Below are 20,838 nucleotides of genomic sequence, written 5' to 3' on the forward strand. Positions count from 1 at the left end.
ATTTTGACTGCATGATCTAGGAGTCGAGGGCCCGTCATATCCACCAGCCACAAACGTGGTTATGTCTGACGAGTAGACGACTATGAATACGCATCTATGCCCAGTCTCGATTGGACCAAGAATTGTCCCTCCGTTTTCTACCGCCGTGTCAGCTTTTATCCAACAAAGTCCAAATCATCACTTACGACGATATCTTTCACAGCAGGCCTCGACGTTTTGACACCAAAACACGACGACTTGGAGCGTCGAGGTTAATTCAGAATCGAGTACACTGTGGAAGTTCAAACTAGTACGTTCACAAGTCACCGTGACATTCTCGTGATTACTTCACAGCTTGTATGCAGTTAAAGCGCCCATCCCTCATTTTGTGACCATGACTCGTAGTCGCATCAGTCACAAATCAATTGCCATTTGCCAATGCTCGACATATGCTGATCTGTAATGGCAATCTGTATCAACAAAGTATCAAGCAACTATAAATTATTGACGAGGTAGCTATTTATGTAATGGAGTTTATTATCCACACTCAAGTATCACCACGTCACAAGTTGCATCGTCTCCCTTTAGATCTATTCTCCCTCGGCTTGATAGCTGCTCCTCAACTTTCTTACCAGTTTCCACATCAACCTGATCCAACATCTCGTTCTCCATCAACTCATCGTCTAGAGACTCCTCGTTTGTCTCATCCAAGAGTAACGACCCCTCCATCCCATCGCGTGAATCAGGGCTTCGATAGAAGCTGTCCATCGCAACCCGAGAAGAAAATGTCCACGACACCGAGGCGCGAGCAAGCAACATTTGCAGGCGTGTATATTGCACGACGAGGCGAGTGTGCAATATCATAACTTTCCGTATCGGGAGAATGTGCAGCGCTCGCTCGTTCGTCCCCCACATCTGCAGGGGGGGGGGGCTATATTTTGGCTTGGATTTCCGTTTTGTCTGGGGATAAATATTTCGTACTGATCAAGGAGCTTTGAGAAGTGCTCTTGCTGACTGGAGGCCCTCACACCGATTATCTTCAATGTGTGCGCTCGACCGCTGGTTGAACTCTACAACTTCGACCTCACCTTTGGCCTGCGATCAAGTCCGGCCGCCAGCGAGAGTAGACCGATAACGCGTGAAAGAATATGTCTACCTGTGATTGGGACCAATAAGAGAGTGAGGAACTCCAGATCGTTGGCTTTGATTCACGTGGTGGGCAGTTCAGAGCCCTCTTCGACCTGTTCAGGAGAAGAGATAATATCATCTTGGTTGGTGTGTGGAGGGGGCGTAAACTTGGTTGAAGGAACGGCATGGGGGTGTCATCAAAAGGGATAAGCCCAGCAAGGTGGGTTCTGGTATCTTGTGACTGCGTATGAAGGTAATTCATAGATGTCAGCACGTAAGACCAGTCTATTGAAATTCCGATGGAGCTCTTCATCCTCTGCGTCTGATTCTAGGCATTGAAGAACTGCACTGCAGAACAGACGTATCTGTTTATGTTGGTGGCGTCGCTAAACTGTAGAAACTGCTCGGAGGTTGCACACAAGCATCCTACATAAGTGACTAGAGATACAAGTCAGAACGATGGTAGAGAAGTGGGCAGAAACTATTGTTACGTGAGTTAGCAGATCAGAGAATGAGATATATACGGGGCCGTATACAACCCGAATAATAATGAATTTGAGATCCTTTCAACAAAGTACTATCACGACTAGTGCATCATCGAAGAAACACTATCTTTTCCTCCGGCCGTGAAGCATTCCAGGAGACTTCATGAATGACGCCCAACCCAACACGTTGCATCAAGCCCTCATTCTGACTGATCGCCATCACATGTAAGACACATTCATGGTAATACCCAAGACTCTGTTCGTCGCATACGCGGCGCGAGGCGGTACGGGAAAGAACGACGAATTCGAGAGACGGCGGCGGGGTAGGGTCCAATGGCAGGACCGCAGTGCCAACCCAAATGGGAGGGGAGGATGTGGAAAGAATATCGAAGAGACCGTGGTGGAAACATGCATTTGATTCATCGTTTTCTTCGCTACCTCGCCGTGCAATGCTAAAGTGGCTAGAAGTCGTGCGGAAAATGAGGGTGCCTGGTGCTAGCGGTCGATCCATATCTAGTATCAACTCCATTGGGTCTAAGATCCCTGATGGAGGGGAATATGCCAGCTTCTCCTCCTCTGTCATGGGATTCGAAACGATCCGGGAAATCTGGTGAACATCAAGCTGTACCGTAGCACCACTATGGTCCACAATGTACCAAGAATTAACAAACGTTTCTACTACTGACGGTTCGCCACTATCGTTGACGATACCTAGATACCGATGCTCTGACATATAGTCAACAGCGCCACGCCACGCAGCCCATGTCCAAGAGGGCAAAGGTAAACTGCTTCCATCAGGGAGCGAACGACGAGCGCGAGGTGTGTGTGGATTGTGTTGCCAGAGAAGCGCGCGATGCAAGTCTGTCAATATCATTCCACAGTAAAAGACTCTGGCGGGGTCACCGAGCCTAAAGCCTATCGCCAGAGCATTTGTCACTCCAGTGAGAGCATCGATAACATCTGATTCCACGGTGAGATTGCGTCGTGTACACTCTTTGACGGCCCCCATATAAGTTCCAAAGAAGTCCGCTTGAGGGAAGTATTCTCCGCGCGAATTCCGAAGAAAGTTATTGGAGAACTGCTGACCTTCGCTTTCAGCGGCGATGTCTTCGCAGAAGATATCACCCCGGCACTCAAAGTAGACTTGTTGCTCGGTGAAGTATATCCGTCGGCGGGAGAGTGCACTCTCTTGATAGGTCCAACAACGCGTATTCCATACGGACAGAGCAAGAGCCTCCCGAAGTCTTGGAGGTCCCACACAGAGATGAAGGCCTTGAACAACCTCAATATGCTGCTGTAGTGTTCTAGTTCGTGGACGGCATCCTGGGAGAGGGTCTCGAGCCGACGCGCCGCCAGCGGCCATTATCGTGAGATAAGAAAGACCGTAAACCAAATCCATAGATTGTATCTGAGTGGTTTTGTCCTGCGAACAATTCTGAATAATGCATATAGCATCGATCCATAGGTAACGGAGACCGAGTTGTCGAACGAATATAATAGAATCAGTTATGGTCTCTGGAAAGGCTGCCGTATTCAACCCGCCAGGAGTAGAACGCTCCGCTATATTAGCTGTCGTCGTCCGATACTCTGTGCTGACGGCTCCCCATACGTAACTGAGGGCCACATAACGACAGCCAGAAGGTGCAGGAACCAGGGCCATCGACACCACGTCCACCAATCTCACATATTCCGGCAAGTTCTTGTCCTCTCCGTGGTCTATTCTCCACACATTATGACATTCATCCCCATGGCTCTCCTGGCACAGCTTAATCCACTTCTTTACCAGATCAATATCCACAGTGTTCTTCACCCTGCGACTATGAAGATCGGTTGGTCTCCCGAACTTGAAAGCGTCTTCTTGCATGAGGTATATGGTAAGCGAACGTGCTGTCGCCCTTTGAAGCAGGATATCTCTCCCAAAAGTCCCCTAGGCCCTCCATATTGACGTGGAGGCGAAAGCAACGAAATTTGGGTCGGGGATAGAAGGGCCCCCGAAGACAACCACATGACATTGAAAACAGCCGACATTGAATTCCTGAGAGATCAACGTCAGGGAACTTGTCTAACATCCATGTTCGACGGACGTGAAAGGATATGAGGCGGCAAAAATTGCATTGGTACGATTTTTGTAAGATGGATGATAGTGAATCGAGCGGAACCTCTTCTGTCTCTGAGATGCCATCAAAGAAGATCCGGTAAAAATCCAATTTTTCACAGACGGAACATAGTAATGCGTCGCTGTCTAACGTGACAGTATGAGCTCTCTGTTCATCCTCTTCAGTCAGTCTACAGCGCTGGGTAAGCAGGGACCCAAATGAGTTCCTCACCTGAAGTTCAGTTCGTATTTGGTCTGGGTTTAGGATAAGGGCGGATTCGGAGGTCCCACGGGGTGAGGCATTTGCCTTCAGTTTGCGTGTCAGGACGACCAATAGCCAGATAACCAAAACTCCAAGAGCAACCCCTCCAATAATTCCAACAAGGGTCGAAACATATTTGGAGACCGGACTGGGAGTGTCAAGAGCACCAAAGGGTGGTACTGTAAGCCCTTCGTGGTTACCTGAGAAGTGCTTGAACGATGGATATGTGCAAAAAAACCATCATGAAAGCAGGATACCCACCTGACTGAGTTGCACTATAGAAGGTCATGCGAGTTGCGATGAGACTCCTCACGGTTGCAGCAGGGCGAAGGGACGTTGCTATATAGTACACAAGGCTGTGAAAATCATAAGCGCCAATACAAACGTGTTGCAGTCATGGTCCAACGCCAAGGCCAATAGATAGCCGACGAGTTCAAGGACATGCAGTATTTCCATTTTACTTCCTTCACATGACACGTGATAGCAGACACGCGAAAGTATAATTATGTTCCGCCTCGGACGACTAGCGTTGATATACTTGTAGAACCCCGTCACTTCTCCAACTTGCTTGTCTCAGAATCTGAAGCTCTTTCCATTATGTTAGCCTTAACGTCTGGTAGGCTTATTACAGCACGCAACTTGCGCCGCTATCTCCGACCTGTAATCACCAATCAAAGGTCGCGCCAAATCTCAACGTACAATGTTGATATAGCAGGGCTCACGGAAGAGCAAGCTGAGGTGTGTCAATGAAATCATCGCCCTCAACTACAGCTCAGCAGTATAACTCAGTTCCGCAATGCAGTAGCCGAATTTGCCGAACGGGAGCTTGCCCCGCGTGCTGCACAAATCGACAAGAGCAACAACTTCCCTTCAGTGAGTAGATTAAACAAATGGATTTGACCTTCTCGTACTCAAGCGTATTGTCAGGACGTTTGGGAAAAGCTTGGTGACATGGGTTTGCTTGGTATCACCGTTTCGTCAAAGTATGGTGGCTTGGACCTTGGATACTTCCATCACACTTTGGCAATGGAAGAACTTTCCCGTGCTTCTGGCTCTGTTGCACTGTCATATGGCGCGCATTCGAACCTTTGTGTAAACCAAATTCATCGCCATGGCACAGAGGCTCAAAAGCAGAAATACCTTCCTGACTTGATCGCTGGGAAGAAAGTAGGCAGTTTGGCTATGAGCGAGCCTGGGAGCGGGCAAGTTGACTGACTTACAGTGCATGAAGATGACAACTTACAGTGAACTAGGAGTGACGTTGTTAGCATGAGTTTGAGGGCTGATAAAATAGACGGTGGTTGGAAGCTGAATGGGAACAAGTTCTGGTAATAATTAATCGTGTCATGCGTGTATTGTTCTAATAGTCCCGCAGGATTACCAATGGACCAACAGCATCAACACTGGTCGTTTACGCCAAAACCGCTCCTGAGAGAGGCTCCAAGGGCATCACCGCGTTCATCATAGAGAACACGTTCAAAGGCTTTTCCACACATCAGAAGCTCGATAAATTCGGCATGAGAGGCAGTGATACTTGCGAGCTTGTCTTCGATAACTGCAAAGTCCCAGAAGGTTTGTTTTTCTTATGGCACGTAACGGTGGATAAATCATCAATTTTTGCTGCTCCTAAGAAAATGTCCTCGGCCAGGTTAACAAAGGCGCGGGGGTCTTAATGTCCGGGCTTGACCTTGAACGTCTTGTCCTGAGTGGCGGTCCCTTGGGGTGGGGTTATTTCACCGAACGCTTAGGACCATATGCTCAAATATTATTTCCTGAAGTTTGGCGCAAGCTGCATTCGATTATGCAGTAGAATATGTCCACGATCGCAAGCAGTTTGGACAACCTGTGGGAACATTCCAATTGATGCAGGGCAGGTTGACCAAGCTCCACGGTCGACACAACGACTGATGAAGATTTTACAGGCAAGATTGCGGATATGTATACGAGTCTTAATGCAAGCCGCGCGTATGTGTATGCTGTTGCAAAAGCTTGTGACCGCGGCCGGATCAGTCGTCGAGTAAGTAGCACTGAATCCAAACGCTGCTGGTTCCTGATTTTACAACGCTAGGACTGCGCTGGTGCCATCCTCTACTCTACCGAGAAAGCCATAGAGGTTGCGCTTGAAGGCATGCAATGCCTTGGCGGTAACGGATACATCAATGGTACGAGTTATCTATAATTTCATGATAACTGCTACTCACATCTAAACTAGATTATCCTATGGGTCGCATTTTACGTGATTCTAAGTTGTATGCAGTTGGCGCCGGGACGCAAGAGATAAGGAGGATGCTGATAGGACGGGAGTTCAATGAGCAGTTCAAATCGTCGTGATACCTCAGTGCTATTCCAGGCTGCTTTTGGACAGTAGTTCAAAGCCTCCCTAGGCCGAACAATACCGTGTATAAGTAGTCATGACAGTGCATTATGAAGATTTCTCGGATGAAGGATAGCTCTGAATCTGACGTCATGACAGCATTGTATCGCATTGAATTTGTATGTATTCCAGCTTGTAATGGGCAGGGGAGGGTTCCAGTGAGGCAGAACTTGATCAAAGGCGCTACGGCGGGTTAACTCCGACTGAATCCATGTATTCTAATGTAATGAGAAAAAGCTGAGCTCAGTCTGTGGTAGTTGCTTCGGGGATGCCTGCGGTGAAAAGCATAAGCATGCATGTGTCGATCGTACAATCAGGTACAGCAGGAAATGGTTTGAACGTCCCCTTGGCAATTTGCTTTGGTCGAGGTCAATTGCATTGGATTTCTCCATGTTCGAACGGTTACATTTCATGGGCAATACTATCTAAGTATTGATACATATTACATAGGGTATACCCCTGATTGGTATAGGTACCCGTACCTATCTCAAAATAATCATGATAAATGACGAATAAATGATGCAACACTGGTGCTATGAGACTATGAGATGCGATAAGTGAAGTGGATATAAACAAAAACGACGAAATAAAATGTTCATGTGAAGAGATATAAAGTCCATGCGCTTGATATAGGGGCCAGGGGGGCATCCATCGCTTTCTCAGCCAGGAGATGGTGGAGCGGAGAACAGGTATAAAGAAAACAATGCATCCTCAGATTGGATAGGAGACAAGGGAGCGGAAAACATATTTGTGGATGCATAATTTGCATCCTCAGATTGGATAAGAGACAATGGAGGGAAAACATATTTGTGGATGCATAATTTGCATCCTGAGGCGGGGAAGGAGACGATTTGGATGAGGACAGGCCTTCGGATGAATCATTTATATCCTCGGGCGGGGAAGGAGACGATCAGGATGAGAACGGGCCTTCGGATGAATCATTTACATCCTCAGGCGGAGAAGGAGACGATCGGGAGGAGAAGAGGCCGTCGAATGAATCATCTTCATCCTCGGACGGGGAAGGAGACGATGACGCAGCGGTCTGCCCAAACATCGAAAATGAAAAATCACCCGCAATAATCGGTAAAGCATCGCCAGACGATGGTCGTACAGATGCGAATGGGAGTGGAGTAGAAGTCTGCTCCGAGGTCGAAGAATGACCCTGGATGGCATGTAAGGAATGTGTGACAGCCGGCTGTTGCTGCACAGAAATCTGTTCAACTGGAGCCTGCAGCTCGGGGAGAGATGGAACTGTCTGTGGGAGCACAGGCAAGGATGGGACATGCTGGATCATGGGTTCAGTTCGTGCGGCCTGCGCACCGGATGGTTGTGTCATCGAACTCGGTTCAGATGCTCTGAAGGTGAATTGTTGCTGAGGCATCGCGAAGGGGGCTGCAGCTCCGAACGTGTTGTTCCAAGCGGCCTGAACAATACCCGGTGCAGCCATGGGCAAGGGCAGGGATTGATTGGTAACATAGTTCGATGCAGAGCCTGAGGAGGATGGTCCAGCTGCGAATGTGTTGTTCCAAAGCGTTTGAAAGCTTTCTTGAGCACTTTGTAGAGCCTTCGCCTTATTTCTGGTGCACTGGTCAGTGGGTCCATGTCTTTTCAACGCATCTGGGCGTTTAAAACTATAAGAATCAACATCTCAGCCCCATGGTCACATTTGAAATAAGAGGAGTACTCACGAGAAGCCACACCCTGGGCATACATTCGCCGTAAGACTTCCTTCAGAGTCTTTCTGATGCGACACCGTCGCCGTTATATGTTTATGAACGCTGTTCTCCAGCATCGGTTTGACATGTGCACATGCCTGCTTAAGACATTTCCACCTGGGTTTACCATCTTCGCCAGGTGGCGCGGGTTCCTGATAAACCGTCAGTGGGATGGCGAGAACCAGATAGATAAATTTGACTCACAAAATCAGGATCGCCCTGAGGACGATGACGCTTTTGTCTCGATTGCGTAGTGGTATCATTATCTACGGCCTTCCTTTTTGAAGGCCGCGTAGAACTCCCCTCCGCTGGGCCTACGGATGGTACTTGCGGCATTGCTTGTTGAGGCTGTTGTTGCTGGTATGGTGGCCCAGCAAAGGGAGCGGGAGGGAGCCAGTGTGCAGGCGGCGCCTGCTGCACTTCCTGATTAAGGGAAGGAACACGGAGATTCACGTCCCCGGGGGTTCGGAATACATGCTCTTGCGTAGCTGGAGGGGGAGGTGCGACATTTTGCAGCACCTGTTGCTGCTGGAGATGAGGGACTTGAACTGCTCCTGCAGGTGGGGCATGCATTCGGTGGCCCTGATAAGGTGCTGCGAAAGGTGCTACATTTTGAGCGTGAGGGGGAGGTGCAGCGTTGGGTAGCACTTGTTGCTGCTGAAGATGCGTGGCTTGAACTGCAGGAGCAGGGGGAGCATGCATTTGGGGGCCTTGATGAGGCGCTGCATAAGGTGCTGCACCTTGAGCGCGAGGTCCGGAGTAGCCACCGTAATAATTTTGTACGGGCAAATGGTGGCCGTACGCTGGCCACTGATAGGCACCCTGAGGAACTTTGGGTATGGGAGGTGGAGCAGTATTCCAGGTCTGAGCCGGCATTCCTGGAGGTCTAATACCTAACCCCGCATTCTCATTGGCAATAGCATTGAGTGCATTAAGAGACGGCCCAGTGGTAGTCTGGGCAGGTAAATGGTAGGCCTTTGGATAATGCGGGGGCTGTGGCTGTGGCTGGGCCGGTCGATTGAATACGGTTTGAGACACTTGCTGCAATGGGAGAGGTGGTTGGCCTTGAAGCTGGGGCTGCGCCCCTTCAGCCGACGCCACGAAAGTGCCATTCGAGATGAAAGGTGTATTGTACGTGGAAGATGAAGATGGGGTTGGTAGACCACGATGGGCTCCGTTGTTGTTCATATTCATGGATGGAGAATGTTTCAGTAGCAGGTAGGCCCTAGCGCGTGGTCAGACCTGGTAAGTAACAGAAGGGAGGTAAGGTAGATAAGAGTAACTTACAGTACACAAGTTAGATAGCGAAAGTTGCTATGTGAGAGAGTAGTGAAGAAGGGCGAAGAGACACAAGTGCTAGGAATTTAAATCGTTGAGCAACGCTTCAAGCAATAAGTAAGCTGAGGCCATACCTTCCTTTTTCATGCTGTGGACCATAACGCGTCGCCCCCGCAAAGCAGGCTACACAAAGGGATAGATCCACAGACTATGGATTTTTCCAACGGACAATACCACAACGCGCAGTGTAACTGAATATTTCCCCGCATGGCTGTAGGAAATTGAGTTAGTTTAGATTGTCATCCTCCGGAGCTCCAAATATTGGGAGAAGTATGCAACAACTCATTTCTCAACAACGTCGGACGCGACGCGCTGCATCGGAATTTCAGATTTACTTTCGTCTTTGGCTGTGTCTTTTCATGGAATTTTCTTCGTGCATAGGGACGCGTCATTTTCCCCAGATGCTGCTGGCAGCCATTGACATCGAACATTGTATACTCGATAAATTGATTGATAAAACCTATCAACACCAACACATCAGACAGGGGTCCCATGCTTAACGATACGAATAAGAGATATCACGTCTAACAATGTGGCACGTGACAGGGCACGTGTCTCCGATTGCCAGTCCACAACGGTTTATATTCACCTCTTCACTGTTACCAAATAGTTAATCATCATTGGGCGTTTAACAAACAGATCCACTCACTGCCACTAGATCAGATCATTCATATTACATCATATCACATCCACATTAGTTTACGATACTTGCAACTCAGAGAAGGGTTTCGCCTGTGGAACAAACAGATAATGAGCGTCATCAATCATCCACGTTGTAGCCCATGTGGATGCCCGGAAGTGCATGTGTCCCCATTCAGGAACAGTGGACACAGCGAACGTAGCAGTGGATGGACGACCTACCCAAAGCAGAGCGGACTAATGAGCACCCCACCGTAACGGTCTGGCGTACGCTCTCAGCGTCTGCAAGCGCGGGGTTAACCTCCTGCGTGTGGTAGACCAAGTCAGATCACATCAATGTGAGCAAAGATGTAGGTAAGACACATACCATCAAGTCAAGCGCGACGAGTAACCCAGTCTCATGAATCGCCTCGCAGATGTAGTGTCCTTCACGGAAAGTGAGCCCACCGCGCACCTGCAGGATTTCGGTTAGTTCTGCTCATTAACCTGGCATTTGGAATTAATTTGTTTGGGTATACAATATCTGCTCGCTGTAGGCTTAGACATTCCTGCCACAGATCAAAGCGCCCATGTTTCTAAGACACAGGACATGCGCACTACAAAGCGTCTGCACAAGCCAACATACGCTTATTTCATAGGTGGCGTGTTTTCTAAGCCCCCTTCACCCTTCAGGGTCAGGATGCATAGAGAATTATGGGCATTTCGTACACATTCCCGCACCCCCAACAAGCAGAAGTTTTTTTTTTAGCACGCACTAAGTCACGAAGCGCCCATCTCGCACGGTTGACTTTATCCCACTCCAAAACTACGTGCCAAGATACTGAAATACTCACCGGTGTCCCCGTGCTAGGCGCAACGCTCGGGTCGAGCGCATCGACATCAAAGCTCAGGTGAATAGGACGGTCTCTTTGCGGGTTGACATGGTCGAGCGCCATTTCGACCACCTTGCCAATGCCATAGCTAGGTGAAGTGCAATCAACGTGAGCGCCCTTCCCTCCACCAAGACTCAAACTTACCGATCAACCTCGTGCATGCTAAACGCCTTGATGTGGTGTTTCTTCAAGATCTCCTTCTCGCCCTTGTCCACGTCCCGCAAACCGATGTAGACGAGACGCTCAGCAGGGAGGTGAGAGACCCAGTCGAACTTCGCAAGGACTGAATCTGGGGATGGAGCAGGAGGGTTAAGCTTGAGGAGAAAAGAGAGGGGCATGCCGTGGATGTTTCCGCTGTCGGTAGAGTGGATCGTGTTGATATCTGCGTGAGCGTCTATCCAGATGACACAAGCTTGGTCGTATGCTCTGTGGGTGGAATATCACCACAGTGAAAGCAACTCATCTAAACGGAGATGCTCACCTCAGGGTGCCTGAGATAGTGCCCATGGCTAAGGAATGGTCTCCACCAAGGGTGACGGGGAGGTGTCCCATCTCTGCATGAGCCTGTACGACAGATGCAACACTCTCGCAGACCTGTGCAACGAACAAAGGGCTTCTCAACCTCGCGATGGATGCATTTAATGTGTCAACAGCGGCATCATCGGTGGCATTAACTTGAATGCCATTGGATGGAGGAGAAATATCCTCAAATTGGTGGTGCCCATCAAAAACGACTCGCCAACCAAGTTCTTCAACCTGGTTGATAAGCCCTGCCTGGACGAGATGGATAGGACCTTTATCTACGCCAAGCTTTGGCTGAGAGAAAGGGGAGTGAGTAGGTGATTTAAAAGATACTATTGAGAGAACTGACCTGACCACCACTATAGCCGATGCCGTAAAATTACCCATCACGCGAGTGCAGCCGGCATTGGAATGCTCACCTAAACGGACATCCTACGACCTGAGAAGATGAGAAGTCAGTACGGTGAAGACATTCCGATAGAACGCACGTACAGCAACTGTCTTTGGGCTCGGCAGGAATTTGTTAGAAGGCGTTGACGACATCATAAACGCTAACGGTGAGTAGAAAGTCAAAGCGTCAGTAGTGAAAGCGGGTACTAAGGTGGGTGTATGGGACTGACGAGGGAATCTTTTTCGAGGTTAATGATATCTGGGTGAAACGAGGAAGAAAATTGTATATAGTCTAGACTGATCACAAGGCCAGCCTCGCTAGCAAGATCCGACGCGCATGGCGGTATTTTCCGGGTCGGCGTTGTTCGTTGTCGGACGTGTTGATCAGTGACCAGTCAAACATAATCAACGATCAGGGTTCAATGAACGAGCAGTACTGTGATTGCTGTATAAATGCGCTACACTCTGTCATACCTCCCAGGTTTCACAATATTAATGCAGATTTTAACGCTCTTGTTATCATGATGATGGTCCACGATGCAGTTCTCGTTCAGGGTCGGAGCTGAGCTTGAATATCTGAATCATTGTTGATGATGCCTAGGCCTCACGACCGCAGGTAGGCTGCACGCAAAATTCAATCGCGATTAGACTGGTGAACATAGATTTCTCATCTTCACTCGTGTCCGAGTACAGCTCTTATCTCATTTTGCCCTGCAGCATCAAATCTCAGCGAGAATTTGGCTCCACCGGCAGTAGCCGGCAACTGGAAACGTGTTCAACGGGAGCGATCATAGTTGTAATCTGCAACACGGTCAGTGCAACCGGGGCAAAAAAATGCAAGGTGGGAGCGGTCATGATGCGCTGGCTGGATAAATAGTAGGCGAAACCAGTACTGGTCCCTTCCTGGCTGTGCATAGGCACTGGCACTGCCCGGTTCGGGCCTCTGACATTGACAGCAGCGAACAACTTGAATTCTACCTGACTTGTTGGCGAGAGGGTTATTATTGGAGTTGGCACAGGATATCAAGAAATTTATGTAAAGTCGTGATCTTTCTGTGATCCTGTTGATATTGGCATGCCAGCAGAACCCAAAATGGGTGAGGAGCAGTGTTGGAGCTGCCGCTGCAGTGGATGGTATAAATATATTGAACCTGAACTTCACTGGAGTCCTAGCTAGACAATATTTCTACTATTGGTTCCCTTATCAGTTGCCCTCTGCCCATTCTCTGTGTCTCTTTCTATCACGCCAATCAGCTGCAGCATGTCCAGATCCTCAACTAGACCCAACAGTGCCTACCCTTCACGTAGCGGCACTCCATCCTTAAGAGACGTCGTAAGTTCATTTAGTTTCATTCTTCCTTTCCCTATCTCTAACCAGTTCATCCATGCACGTTCACCTCCACCTTCCCCATCTCCCTTCTTCGAAATCTATCTCTAATCAGGTCCACGGCGTCATGAAAATCTTTCATCACGAGAAAGAATCCGAAGCTCATCAAGTACGTATATATCCCCAAGACTTTACATCATCATCACCTAATCCTTTCTTAGATATTTCGTCAACAAGTTGGACATCAGCCCAAGGCCGCCCTAGGCCTTCCTCAGACTATCAACCCTGTATGTTTTTTGCTTCCTCCACACCACGTGACTTGACGCGTCATTTAGGATGAGGAGACCGTCCCTGGTATCGAGCACCCTGGCAGTACGGGTGTTATTTACTGTTCAGATCGTGCCATAGCGAATGGCTTCAACTATGCTAATTCCCATGAATGGGCAAACTTGGGCCAGGGTGCCCCGGAGGTAGGCCCTATCCCAAATGCCCCACCCCGCCCACAGAATATTCCCTTGCCTGTGGATTCTTTGGAATATGCCCCCACAACGGGTGTTAAAGGTCAATATTTTGTGATCCGTGAACGCGATAAGCGCTAAACGCATCATACAACCAGCCCTTCGTGAAGCAGTAGCGAACCTTTACAACGATAATTATCGTAAAGGCAAAGCAAGTCAGTATACATATGAAAATGTCTGCATTGTACCCGGTGGACGTGCGGGGCTCTCTCGTGTCGCGGCTGTCATTGGGGACGTTTATTGTGTACGGGTCTTTTCTCTGGCTTCTTTGTTTGCTCACTAAACTGCGCACATATAGTCATACCAGGTTCCAGATTATACCGCCTACGATCAAGTTCTGAGTGCATTTAAGCGACTCGTACCTGTTCCCACCGCGTGCGTATTTTTATCCTCCCTTGCCTATATCAAACTGATCAAATCCTTGGATTAATTCAGATTGGATCCCAAGGTACTCCATTCCCCATAAAACGTGTACCATGACTTACTGAATGGACTCCGTTGCATAGAATAAATACCGTCTTGATATCGAACAAACCAAGGTTTGTCCCCGACAAAACTTAAACAAACACATCCTGATTGATCATGCGAACAGAAAGATATCCTCACTCAAGGCCTCGCTGTCGTCATTGCTTCGAACCCGAGGAATCCGACAGGGCAAGTAATTGCGTACGTGTTCTCCCTATCTTTCTCCACTTTTCATAGCTGATACTTTAATTAAAGTGGCAAAGAGCTCAAAGAGCTCGTTTCGCTCAGCCGGGAGAACACAACGATCATTCTTGATGAGGTATGTGCCTTCCCATTAGCCACCTTTCACCCAACGCTGACGCTTAAAATCTCGCAGTTCTACTCCTGGTACATATACTTCGACAGTGAGAAAGACATTGGAAAGAGTGTCTCTTCTGCCGAGTATGTCGAGGATGTAAATAGTGATTCTGTAGTTATCATTGACGGGTTGACCAAGGTGCGTTTTGACATACCTTCACTGTGCCTTCTTCCTTAATCTTAATCCGTGTACTACGGTAGAACTGGCGCCTCCCAGGTTGGCGTGTCTGCTGGGTCATCGGGCCCAAGAACCTCATCACCGCACTTTCGCAATCGGGTTCATTCCTTGATGGGGGTGCGAATCATCCGTGAGCGCCTTTCTGTTCCCTCATTTCCCTGACGTTCATTGAACCCTTGTGCAGCATGCAGCTTGCAGCCCTCCCACTCCTTGAGCCAGAGCGTGTCAAGTTAGAGAAGGTGGGCTAATTATCAGACATAGCAAAGAAACAAGCTGACGTGAAACGTGAAATAGACGGCCCTCCAAAGACACTTCAAAGCCAAGCGGGACCACGTACTGAAGCGCTTGCACGCACTCCATTTGGACGTAGACGTTCCTCCACAAGCGACGTTTTACATTTGGTTGAACTTGGAGAAGTTGCCCCCTCCGCTCAACAATGGTTTGGTGAGTAACTGTTATTTATGGTCCTCGCCTCCCCTGTCTTTGGACCATGGGAAACCAAGCAAGGAGGGAAAGAACGAATGTTGATTCTTTATACGTCAGACCTTCTTTGAAGAGCTCCTGAAAGAGCAAACGATCGTGATTCCGGGTATCTTCTTCGACATCAACCCGGCGCACCGTAGGAATCTGTTCAACAGCCCGTGTCATCACTACGTGCGGTTGTCGTTTGGGCCGCCTATCGCGGATTTAGACAAGGGTGAGTTCGCTGTTACTTTGATATCGCACTTGGTTCTTCTGTTCTCCCGTCTGAGGGTGTCTGTATTCTTGTTGTTTTCATCCTTCTGCATACTGTATTATCCATGGATACTGACATCAGCTTGGCACACAGGTATCGACGCCATCGGTAGGGTGGTTGCTGCTGCAAGACTGGGGGGCACGAGGAAGATGGGACACAGCTATAAGAAAAGCTTAGAGAGCAGCTCTGGAATCAACGTCTAAACCGCGATAGACTGTCCCCCCCTCCCCCTGGTGATCGTACGCCGCTGGTATTAGAATGGTTAGAGATAACTGAGAATGGAATGGCAAAAGGTTTGGACAGTATATTTAATCATGAAGCATGTCGATTTGTTTGTACCATTCTCAGTGGGCTAGTTGTGTGTGTAGCGTCAAGCAATCATTCACTGTTTAGACTTGTATAGATGTATAGGAACGTAGTCCAGAAAACGATATGTGTTATGGGCTTAGAGATGTTGGGGAATGGCAAAGTTGAGTAGAAAATTGGGGTGACGAAGGTGCTATCATGGACAACACACGGATTCTTCAGCCGTATTTGAGTGATGAGAACTAAGTTGATTTTCCACAGGCCGGCACCGTTGCGGATACTATCCGCGATCAACAGACGGCCTTGCAAAGCACTTGTACAGTGCAGTATGCACGCTGAGTAGGTCGCAGCGCAGCCGACATTCGACACGAAAATTGGTTTGATTACAGGTGTCATCTTTGATCAAGCTATCGCAATTTGCACTCCAGTAGACTTCGATCGATCTAGTGTGGTTTTCACGAGCGGGCACATCCCGATGCTCAGCATGCTATGGAACAGCCGGACTTGGAATAGGCAGGCATGAAGGCAATAAGAAAGGGAGTGATAAATCACAGTTACTAACGCTCGCATCGATGGGATACAGGGACAAGACAATTTGCTATAGCGATGCATTGATCCGTCTGAACAAGTAGTCTTGTTTTCGTACTCGCCTGCGTTGTGTTGTTTGACCTTGTGCCACTTCTCATGTAGATATAGACGTGCAGGGATGCTGGCTCAATGCTAGTCAGATCAAGAAAATAATAAAACAATACCTGAATGTATGATGAAGATGGCCAGGGTAGCATAAAGCACAAGATATCATAACCGCGGTTTCCAGTGCCCTACAAGCGTAGTCACAGTGAACGCTGACAAGTGAAGATTACATCGACGGATCGAAAGACGCGAACGCGGCCTTGAATGCCTTTACATCTGCTTTATCCTCCTCCTCGGGAAGCATACATGCCTTCCAGTCCACCCTATCAGGGATGCCTAGTATGTCGGTTAGGACTTGCCTGTGAACAATACGAAAATTCCATCAGCAATTGCAAAAATACAAGAGCATAATCCACGCAAACAACAACGGCAGAACTAAGCAACAGAAACAGAGACAAGAACAAGCAACGCGTGGGTCCAACTCCGTTCCCGCGGCAAAAAAAAATACCAAAGACAAGAGGACAAGGAAACTACCACAGCCCACTCACCTGCCAAACTGCACCCCAAACGGCGCATGTTCCTCGATTAAATGGACCAACGTCCTCCCATCAGGCAGATCCACTCTGAAATAACTCCTGCCCCTCCTGCCCTGTAGCCCTGAACTTTGACAATCTTCCAACGTGCCATTGAAATCGATTCCCTGAGACTTAAATGCCTGTTCCACCTTCCCCACGAGTGAAGTAGGCACAGGGACAGCTTGTACATGTGCATGCCCCCCCTTTGTACTCAGACGTCCGACTTCGAAGAATACGGCACTCGCGTTGTGGGCGGCATAGAGGGCACGGAGAGAAGACTTGTATCTATGGGGTAGTTGTCAGCTTCCAGAGTCAGTAGAAAAGAAAATAGAAAACCGAACACGTACTTATCAGTCTCCTCTAGAATCGGAGGCGCGATATCAGCAGGAATGGTGTTGTACGTTGGGTGGTGGGAAATAGGTACGATGAGGACGTGGCCTCCACCTGGGACAGTACTAATACTACTATTATTTCCAACGGCATTGGATTGTGTAGGAATGATTTGACCCTTTGGAAGCGTCACGTAGCATTCACTCCCGATGGAGACTATGAGATGTTTTCTACGTGAGAGGGGATTAACGGGAAACAAAGAGGTAAGGGAAGAGAGCATACGCGAGGTTGGGATTGGACAGGCAGAACCAGCATTCGTCAGCTGTAGGCCATAAGTACCACAAATCACATTTCAAACGATTATGCTCACGGCCGATCTCCTTGACTTGATCTCTCTTCCCTCTCCTCTCCCCACCACGCTGCCCTGCATTAGCAACCGGGCAATCCTCAATGTAATGCTCCTCGCTCGCACACGCACGGCACACATATCCTGGGCGTGGTTTTCGCCCACCTGTGTCGCCCACAGCATGGCGCGTAGGGCAGTCACGGACAAGATGCCCAGGCGTATTACATATACGGCACACGTATCCTTCAGGAGGTTTCTGGCGTTCAGGGCAAGAGGTGATAAAGTGCTGTTTGCAGGAGGTTAGCGCGGGTTGTGGTGAGAGAGGAGAAAGGAACCTCGGTAGATTCACACCTCCGACATTTGTACCCTGGCGGCGGCTTGCCTTCCTCACCTTGCGGTGCGTCTACTTTGATTAGATGAAGTGCGCAGTGCGCAGAGTGAGGCTGAGTACTCACTTGTTCGTGGACGCTTGCCGGGCTGGGGGACGTTTCCCCATATGAAATTCTCTCCTGATTCGAAAGTTTCAAGTGTCCGTTTTGAGGGCCGGGGAGCTAATTCAGTGAAAGGGTTTTTGGTGGCGTTTGGGGGGCGGGCAGGAGCGGGGTTTGACGGGGAAGGTGGGATGATTGAAAATGCGTAAAACCACTGTTTACGAACACAGTTGAATTTATTTCAATGGGTTGATGTCATGACGGAAGTTCCAACGTACCCTGGGCTTCTTACCACCCGTAGCTTCAGCACCAAATGCGCCAAGACTTACGAACCTCGAAACCCTTCCTGCCTCATCATCCCACACGAAGGGCTCCCGCTCCCAAAACTGTGGTGGCCGGCCACCCAGCGCAGCAAAATGATATCTGGGTTTGACCTTCCTAATTACCTCATCTAGTGGTATGGCGCCCCCAGATGAGAACTCTGGAGAAGGTGAAGGTGCTGAGGAGTGCTGTGTGATGCATGCAGGCCAGTCGTTTGTGATGAGGACGTCGACAAGCTGTGAGGAAGAAGAAGTGTTAAGGATGGAGGTAAGGGAAGTGTAGGTTTGGTTCTTGAACTGGGATTTTGAGGATGATTTAACGAGAGTGTTGGAGAGGAGGCGTTCGACGGTGTGGGTGGAGAAGAAGGGGGATGCGAACCCCTAGAATGTGATGCTTAGCGTTTACCATGAAAAAATTCGCACAAGCACGTACAGGGGGGGCTTCAGCGGTGCTATAGATGCCTGGGTTGTAGATGCCACCTAGACAAGCTATCCGAAGACCGTGAGCGGTCGTCATAATCCCTGATTTATCTAGCAACTCGGTCAATCTCATACCACAAAAAGTGTGATGTAAGACAAAACTCACTCAGTAAAAATACGTCCTTGCATAGCTCCCCGCTAGTCTTGGCGTATTTCTTTATCACAGAATCAGGTAGGGGGTTATCTCCTTGCATGATGTAACATTTCAAAGGGACTGAGAACGGAAGAGTTCAGTTGAAGTATAGCACTCATGAGATGTGATCTTGCCTTCAATATCACCGTTCAAAAGTTGCTCAGTTTCATCTGTTCCATCCCTCAATGTCCCTGGCTCTTTCAAGGGACCGAAGAAGTCGCCGATGCAGAGTACACAGTCAAATTTACCATGCTTCGCGTCGATGGCTTTAATTTTCACAAAAAGGTCGCGTATGGACCCTACGGCGGAACCTACCGTGAGTCTGTAGAAGCGAGCTCTGTCATTGGTTTTATAGGTCGTTCATGGTGGCTAAAAGCCTACATTTTTACGGGTGAAGCACTTGACGCTGTTGGTGCAGTGGAGGACTCCATGAAACTCTCCGTAGCACGTGATCGTCCTTGCACTGGAAAAAAGGGAATTACCACGTGGGCCAAACTTTACTTCCGCGACTCAATGCCCCTATGTCGTGCCAGTCTTTCACAGCGACAGAGCTCTGCCCGGTTCATGCTGAAACAAAAGTCCAAATCGCCGCCTCACTTACTCGTTGAACGCTGTTTACATTTCAAACTTATCATCGCCGCACGCGCGCGGTGCGCTCCTTGTATTCTTTCCCATCCAGTGCCCGAGGCTGTGATGATCCTCCTCCAAATTAAATTACTGTACCTGTTTCGGAGGTGTTGTTGGTTTCTTCTATAATCTAGCACAGCGCAAATGGAAACAGCCAGGAACAAAGTCGTTGCGGACCACCAATAGGTCCTCTGCTCGGTTGCGTGGCAGCCGCTACGCGCGGTTTGGCATAGCGCAAGGTCCGCGATCAACCTTTATTTTTGCCCGACCGTCTGTCATCTCGAGGAAGGCAGAGATCAGGTGAAACCATATGTCAGGAATTAGGGCCACCATCAGGGACCGTTTACTAATGGCAAGACAAGCCAAGACGCCGTTCCTGTGAACATGACTTAGGGATACTACTACCACGATGGGGACGCACGTCCCTGTGATTTTGATAGGCACGGGAATGTTCAGTTGTCTCGTGATCTTAGAGTCCAAAATTCCTTCAAAGTGGCAAGCGCGACACCTTGTTTTCTGGTTGACCCCTTGAATTCCTCGGAGAGACAAATCCGAGTCGGTGTCGCCACTTGCGGTGATTAACAACCATCTGTCGCAAGGTACTTAGCATAAGTCTCAGGTGTTGCTCACCGTCTACCCCCGCCTGTTACTCTCTCTTCGACTCCGAGCCATCGACCATTGCTAAAGGACAACCTTGAGGCAGCTCAACCGCCACAAGGGCCCATCTATTAAAGGATTCTGGGACTCGATGAGCTTACAGTTGCGAGGCACTTCCGTTGACAGCATGTAAGACCGGCCGCAATGCAAGTTCTGCCACTCAGGTTCTTCACTACATTCACATTCACTGACTGATGAAAGGGATTAAGTGATGTGTGGTCTAGACCTGTGCCCCGCGAGGTTTGTACGGCTTAAATCTGGAACTACATAGGCACAAACCAGAAGAAGGTCCAAGCAACTCGGTTGCATGTGCCGTTTACGTTTTGAGAACAAGGACCCTGGGTAAACGCCGGCAAAACAATACCAACAGAACTTGTTGAACGAGCGCTTGCAAGAAGTAACGTTGCCTATTCTATTCGCTTGGGCATTTGTTCCATACGGATGCAAATCTCACCTTACATCACAGATGCCCGCACACGTCTATATATTTTCTTGTTGTACCTTTGCCAACCGGTCGTTCCTTACCACCTCGCGTACTCGGTATACTTACTGAGCGTGTCTTTCACACCCGCGGTCTGTCGTCTCGCAGGAACGATAGTCAACCTGGATTCCGTATTTAA

At 48.9% G+C, this 20,838-nt stretch overlaps 6 protein-coding genes across 6 annotated transcripts; 2 read left to right on the top strand and 4 right to left on the bottom strand.

Moving 5' to 3' along the window:
- Window positions 1-1,701: 1,701 nt before the first annotated feature.
- On the bottom strand, window positions 1,702-4,238 carry BJ212DRAFT_1443071 (heterokaryon incompatibility protein-domain-containing protein; the record flags this gene model as incomplete). The annotated part of the gene is given in 5 exon segments (XM_041337770.1): window positions 1,702-1,801; window positions 1,841-3,519; window positions 3,539-3,878; window positions 3,903-4,097; window positions 4,150-4,238. 5 exon segments carry the CDS (start codon window positions 4,236-4,238, stop codon window positions 1,702-1,704), a joined length of 2,403 nt encoding a protein of 800 aa, XP_041199685.1.
- A 154-nt stretch (window positions 4,239-4,392) lies between these two features.
- Window positions 4,393-6,424, top strand: BJ212DRAFT_1308691 (acyl-CoA dehydrogenase/oxidase). The gene is made up of 10 exons (XM_041333897.1): window positions 4,393-4,687; window positions 4,739-4,822; window positions 4,877-5,151; window positions 5,203-5,277; window positions 5,325-5,521; window positions 5,581-5,671; window positions 5,728-5,819; window positions 5,872-5,966; window positions 6,018-6,111; window positions 6,162-6,424. Exons 1-10 carry the CDS (start codon window positions 4,547-4,549, stop codon window positions 6,278-6,280), a joined length of 1,263 nt encoding a protein of 420 aa, XP_041199686.1. The 5' UTR covers window positions 4,393-4,546; the 3' UTR covers window positions 6,281-6,424.
- Window positions 6,425-7,102: 678 nt separating this feature from the next.
- On the bottom strand, window positions 7,103-9,396 carry BJ212DRAFT_9901 (uncharacterized protein). Its single transcript, XM_041344523.1, has 3 exons — window positions 8,243-9,396; window positions 8,012-8,190; window positions 7,103-7,954 (listed from the first exon to the last, which is right to left on the bottom strand). The coding sequence occupies exons 1-3, from the start codon at window positions 9,230-9,232 to the stop codon at window positions 7,234-7,236; spliced, it is 1,890 nt and encodes a 629-aa protein (XP_041199687.1). The 5' UTR covers window positions 9,233-9,396; the 3' UTR covers window positions 7,103-7,233.
- A 794-nt stretch (window positions 9,397-10,190) lies between these two features.
- BJ212DRAFT_1257586 (Ureohydrolase) lies at window positions 10,191-11,952 on the bottom strand (the record flags this gene model as incomplete). The annotated part of the gene is made up of 8 exons (XM_041329869.1): window positions 10,191-10,319; window positions 10,383-10,469; window positions 10,849-10,975; window positions 11,032-11,313; window positions 11,369-11,703; window positions 11,759-11,768; window positions 11,829-11,848; window positions 11,902-11,952. The coding sequence occupies 8 exons, from the start codon at window positions 11,950-11,952 to the stop codon at window positions 10,191-10,193; spliced, it is 1,041 nt and encodes a 346-aa protein (XP_041199688.1).
- Window positions 11,953-13,060: 1,108 nt separating this feature from the next.
- BJ212DRAFT_1257495 (pyridoxal phosphate-dependent transferase) lies at window positions 13,061-15,583 on the top strand (the record flags this gene model as incomplete). Its single annotated transcript, XM_041329861.1, has 16 exons — window positions 13,061-13,132; window positions 13,242-13,295; window positions 13,348-13,413; window positions 13,462-13,687; window positions 13,743-13,888; window positions 13,943-14,019; window positions 14,080-14,092; window positions 14,151-14,183; window positions 14,237-14,310; window positions 14,365-14,428; window positions 14,486-14,605; window positions 14,668-14,774; window positions 14,829-14,883; window positions 14,939-15,088; window positions 15,188-15,341; window positions 15,474-15,583. 16 exons carry the CDS (start codon window positions 13,061-13,063, stop codon window positions 15,581-15,583), a joined length of 1,521 nt encoding a protein of 506 aa, XP_041199689.1.
- A 962-nt stretch (window positions 15,584-16,545) lies between these two features.
- On the bottom strand, window positions 16,546-19,255 carry BJ212DRAFT_1257542 (nuclear protein; the record flags this gene model as incomplete). Its single annotated transcript, XM_041329864.1, has 11 exons — window positions 16,546-16,678; window positions 16,868-17,179; window positions 17,242-17,454; window positions 17,507-17,546; window positions 17,595-17,856; window positions 17,906-17,976; window positions 18,026-18,215; window positions 18,280-18,702; window positions 18,755-18,852; window positions 18,908-19,015; window positions 19,081-19,255. Coding segments are annotated over 11 exons (2,025 nt in total), but the record flags the coding sequence as incomplete, so codon positions are not given.
- Between the last annotated feature and the right edge of the window lie 1,583 nt (window positions 19,256-20,838).

The sequence above is a fragment of the Suillus subaureus genome (genome assembly GCF_016647635.1).
Source record: "Suillus subaureus strain MN1 chromosome Unknown BJ212scaffold_1, whole genome shotgun sequence".
NCBI lineage: Eukaryota > Fungi > Basidiomycota > Agaricomycetes > Boletales > Suillaceae > Suillus > Suillus subaureus.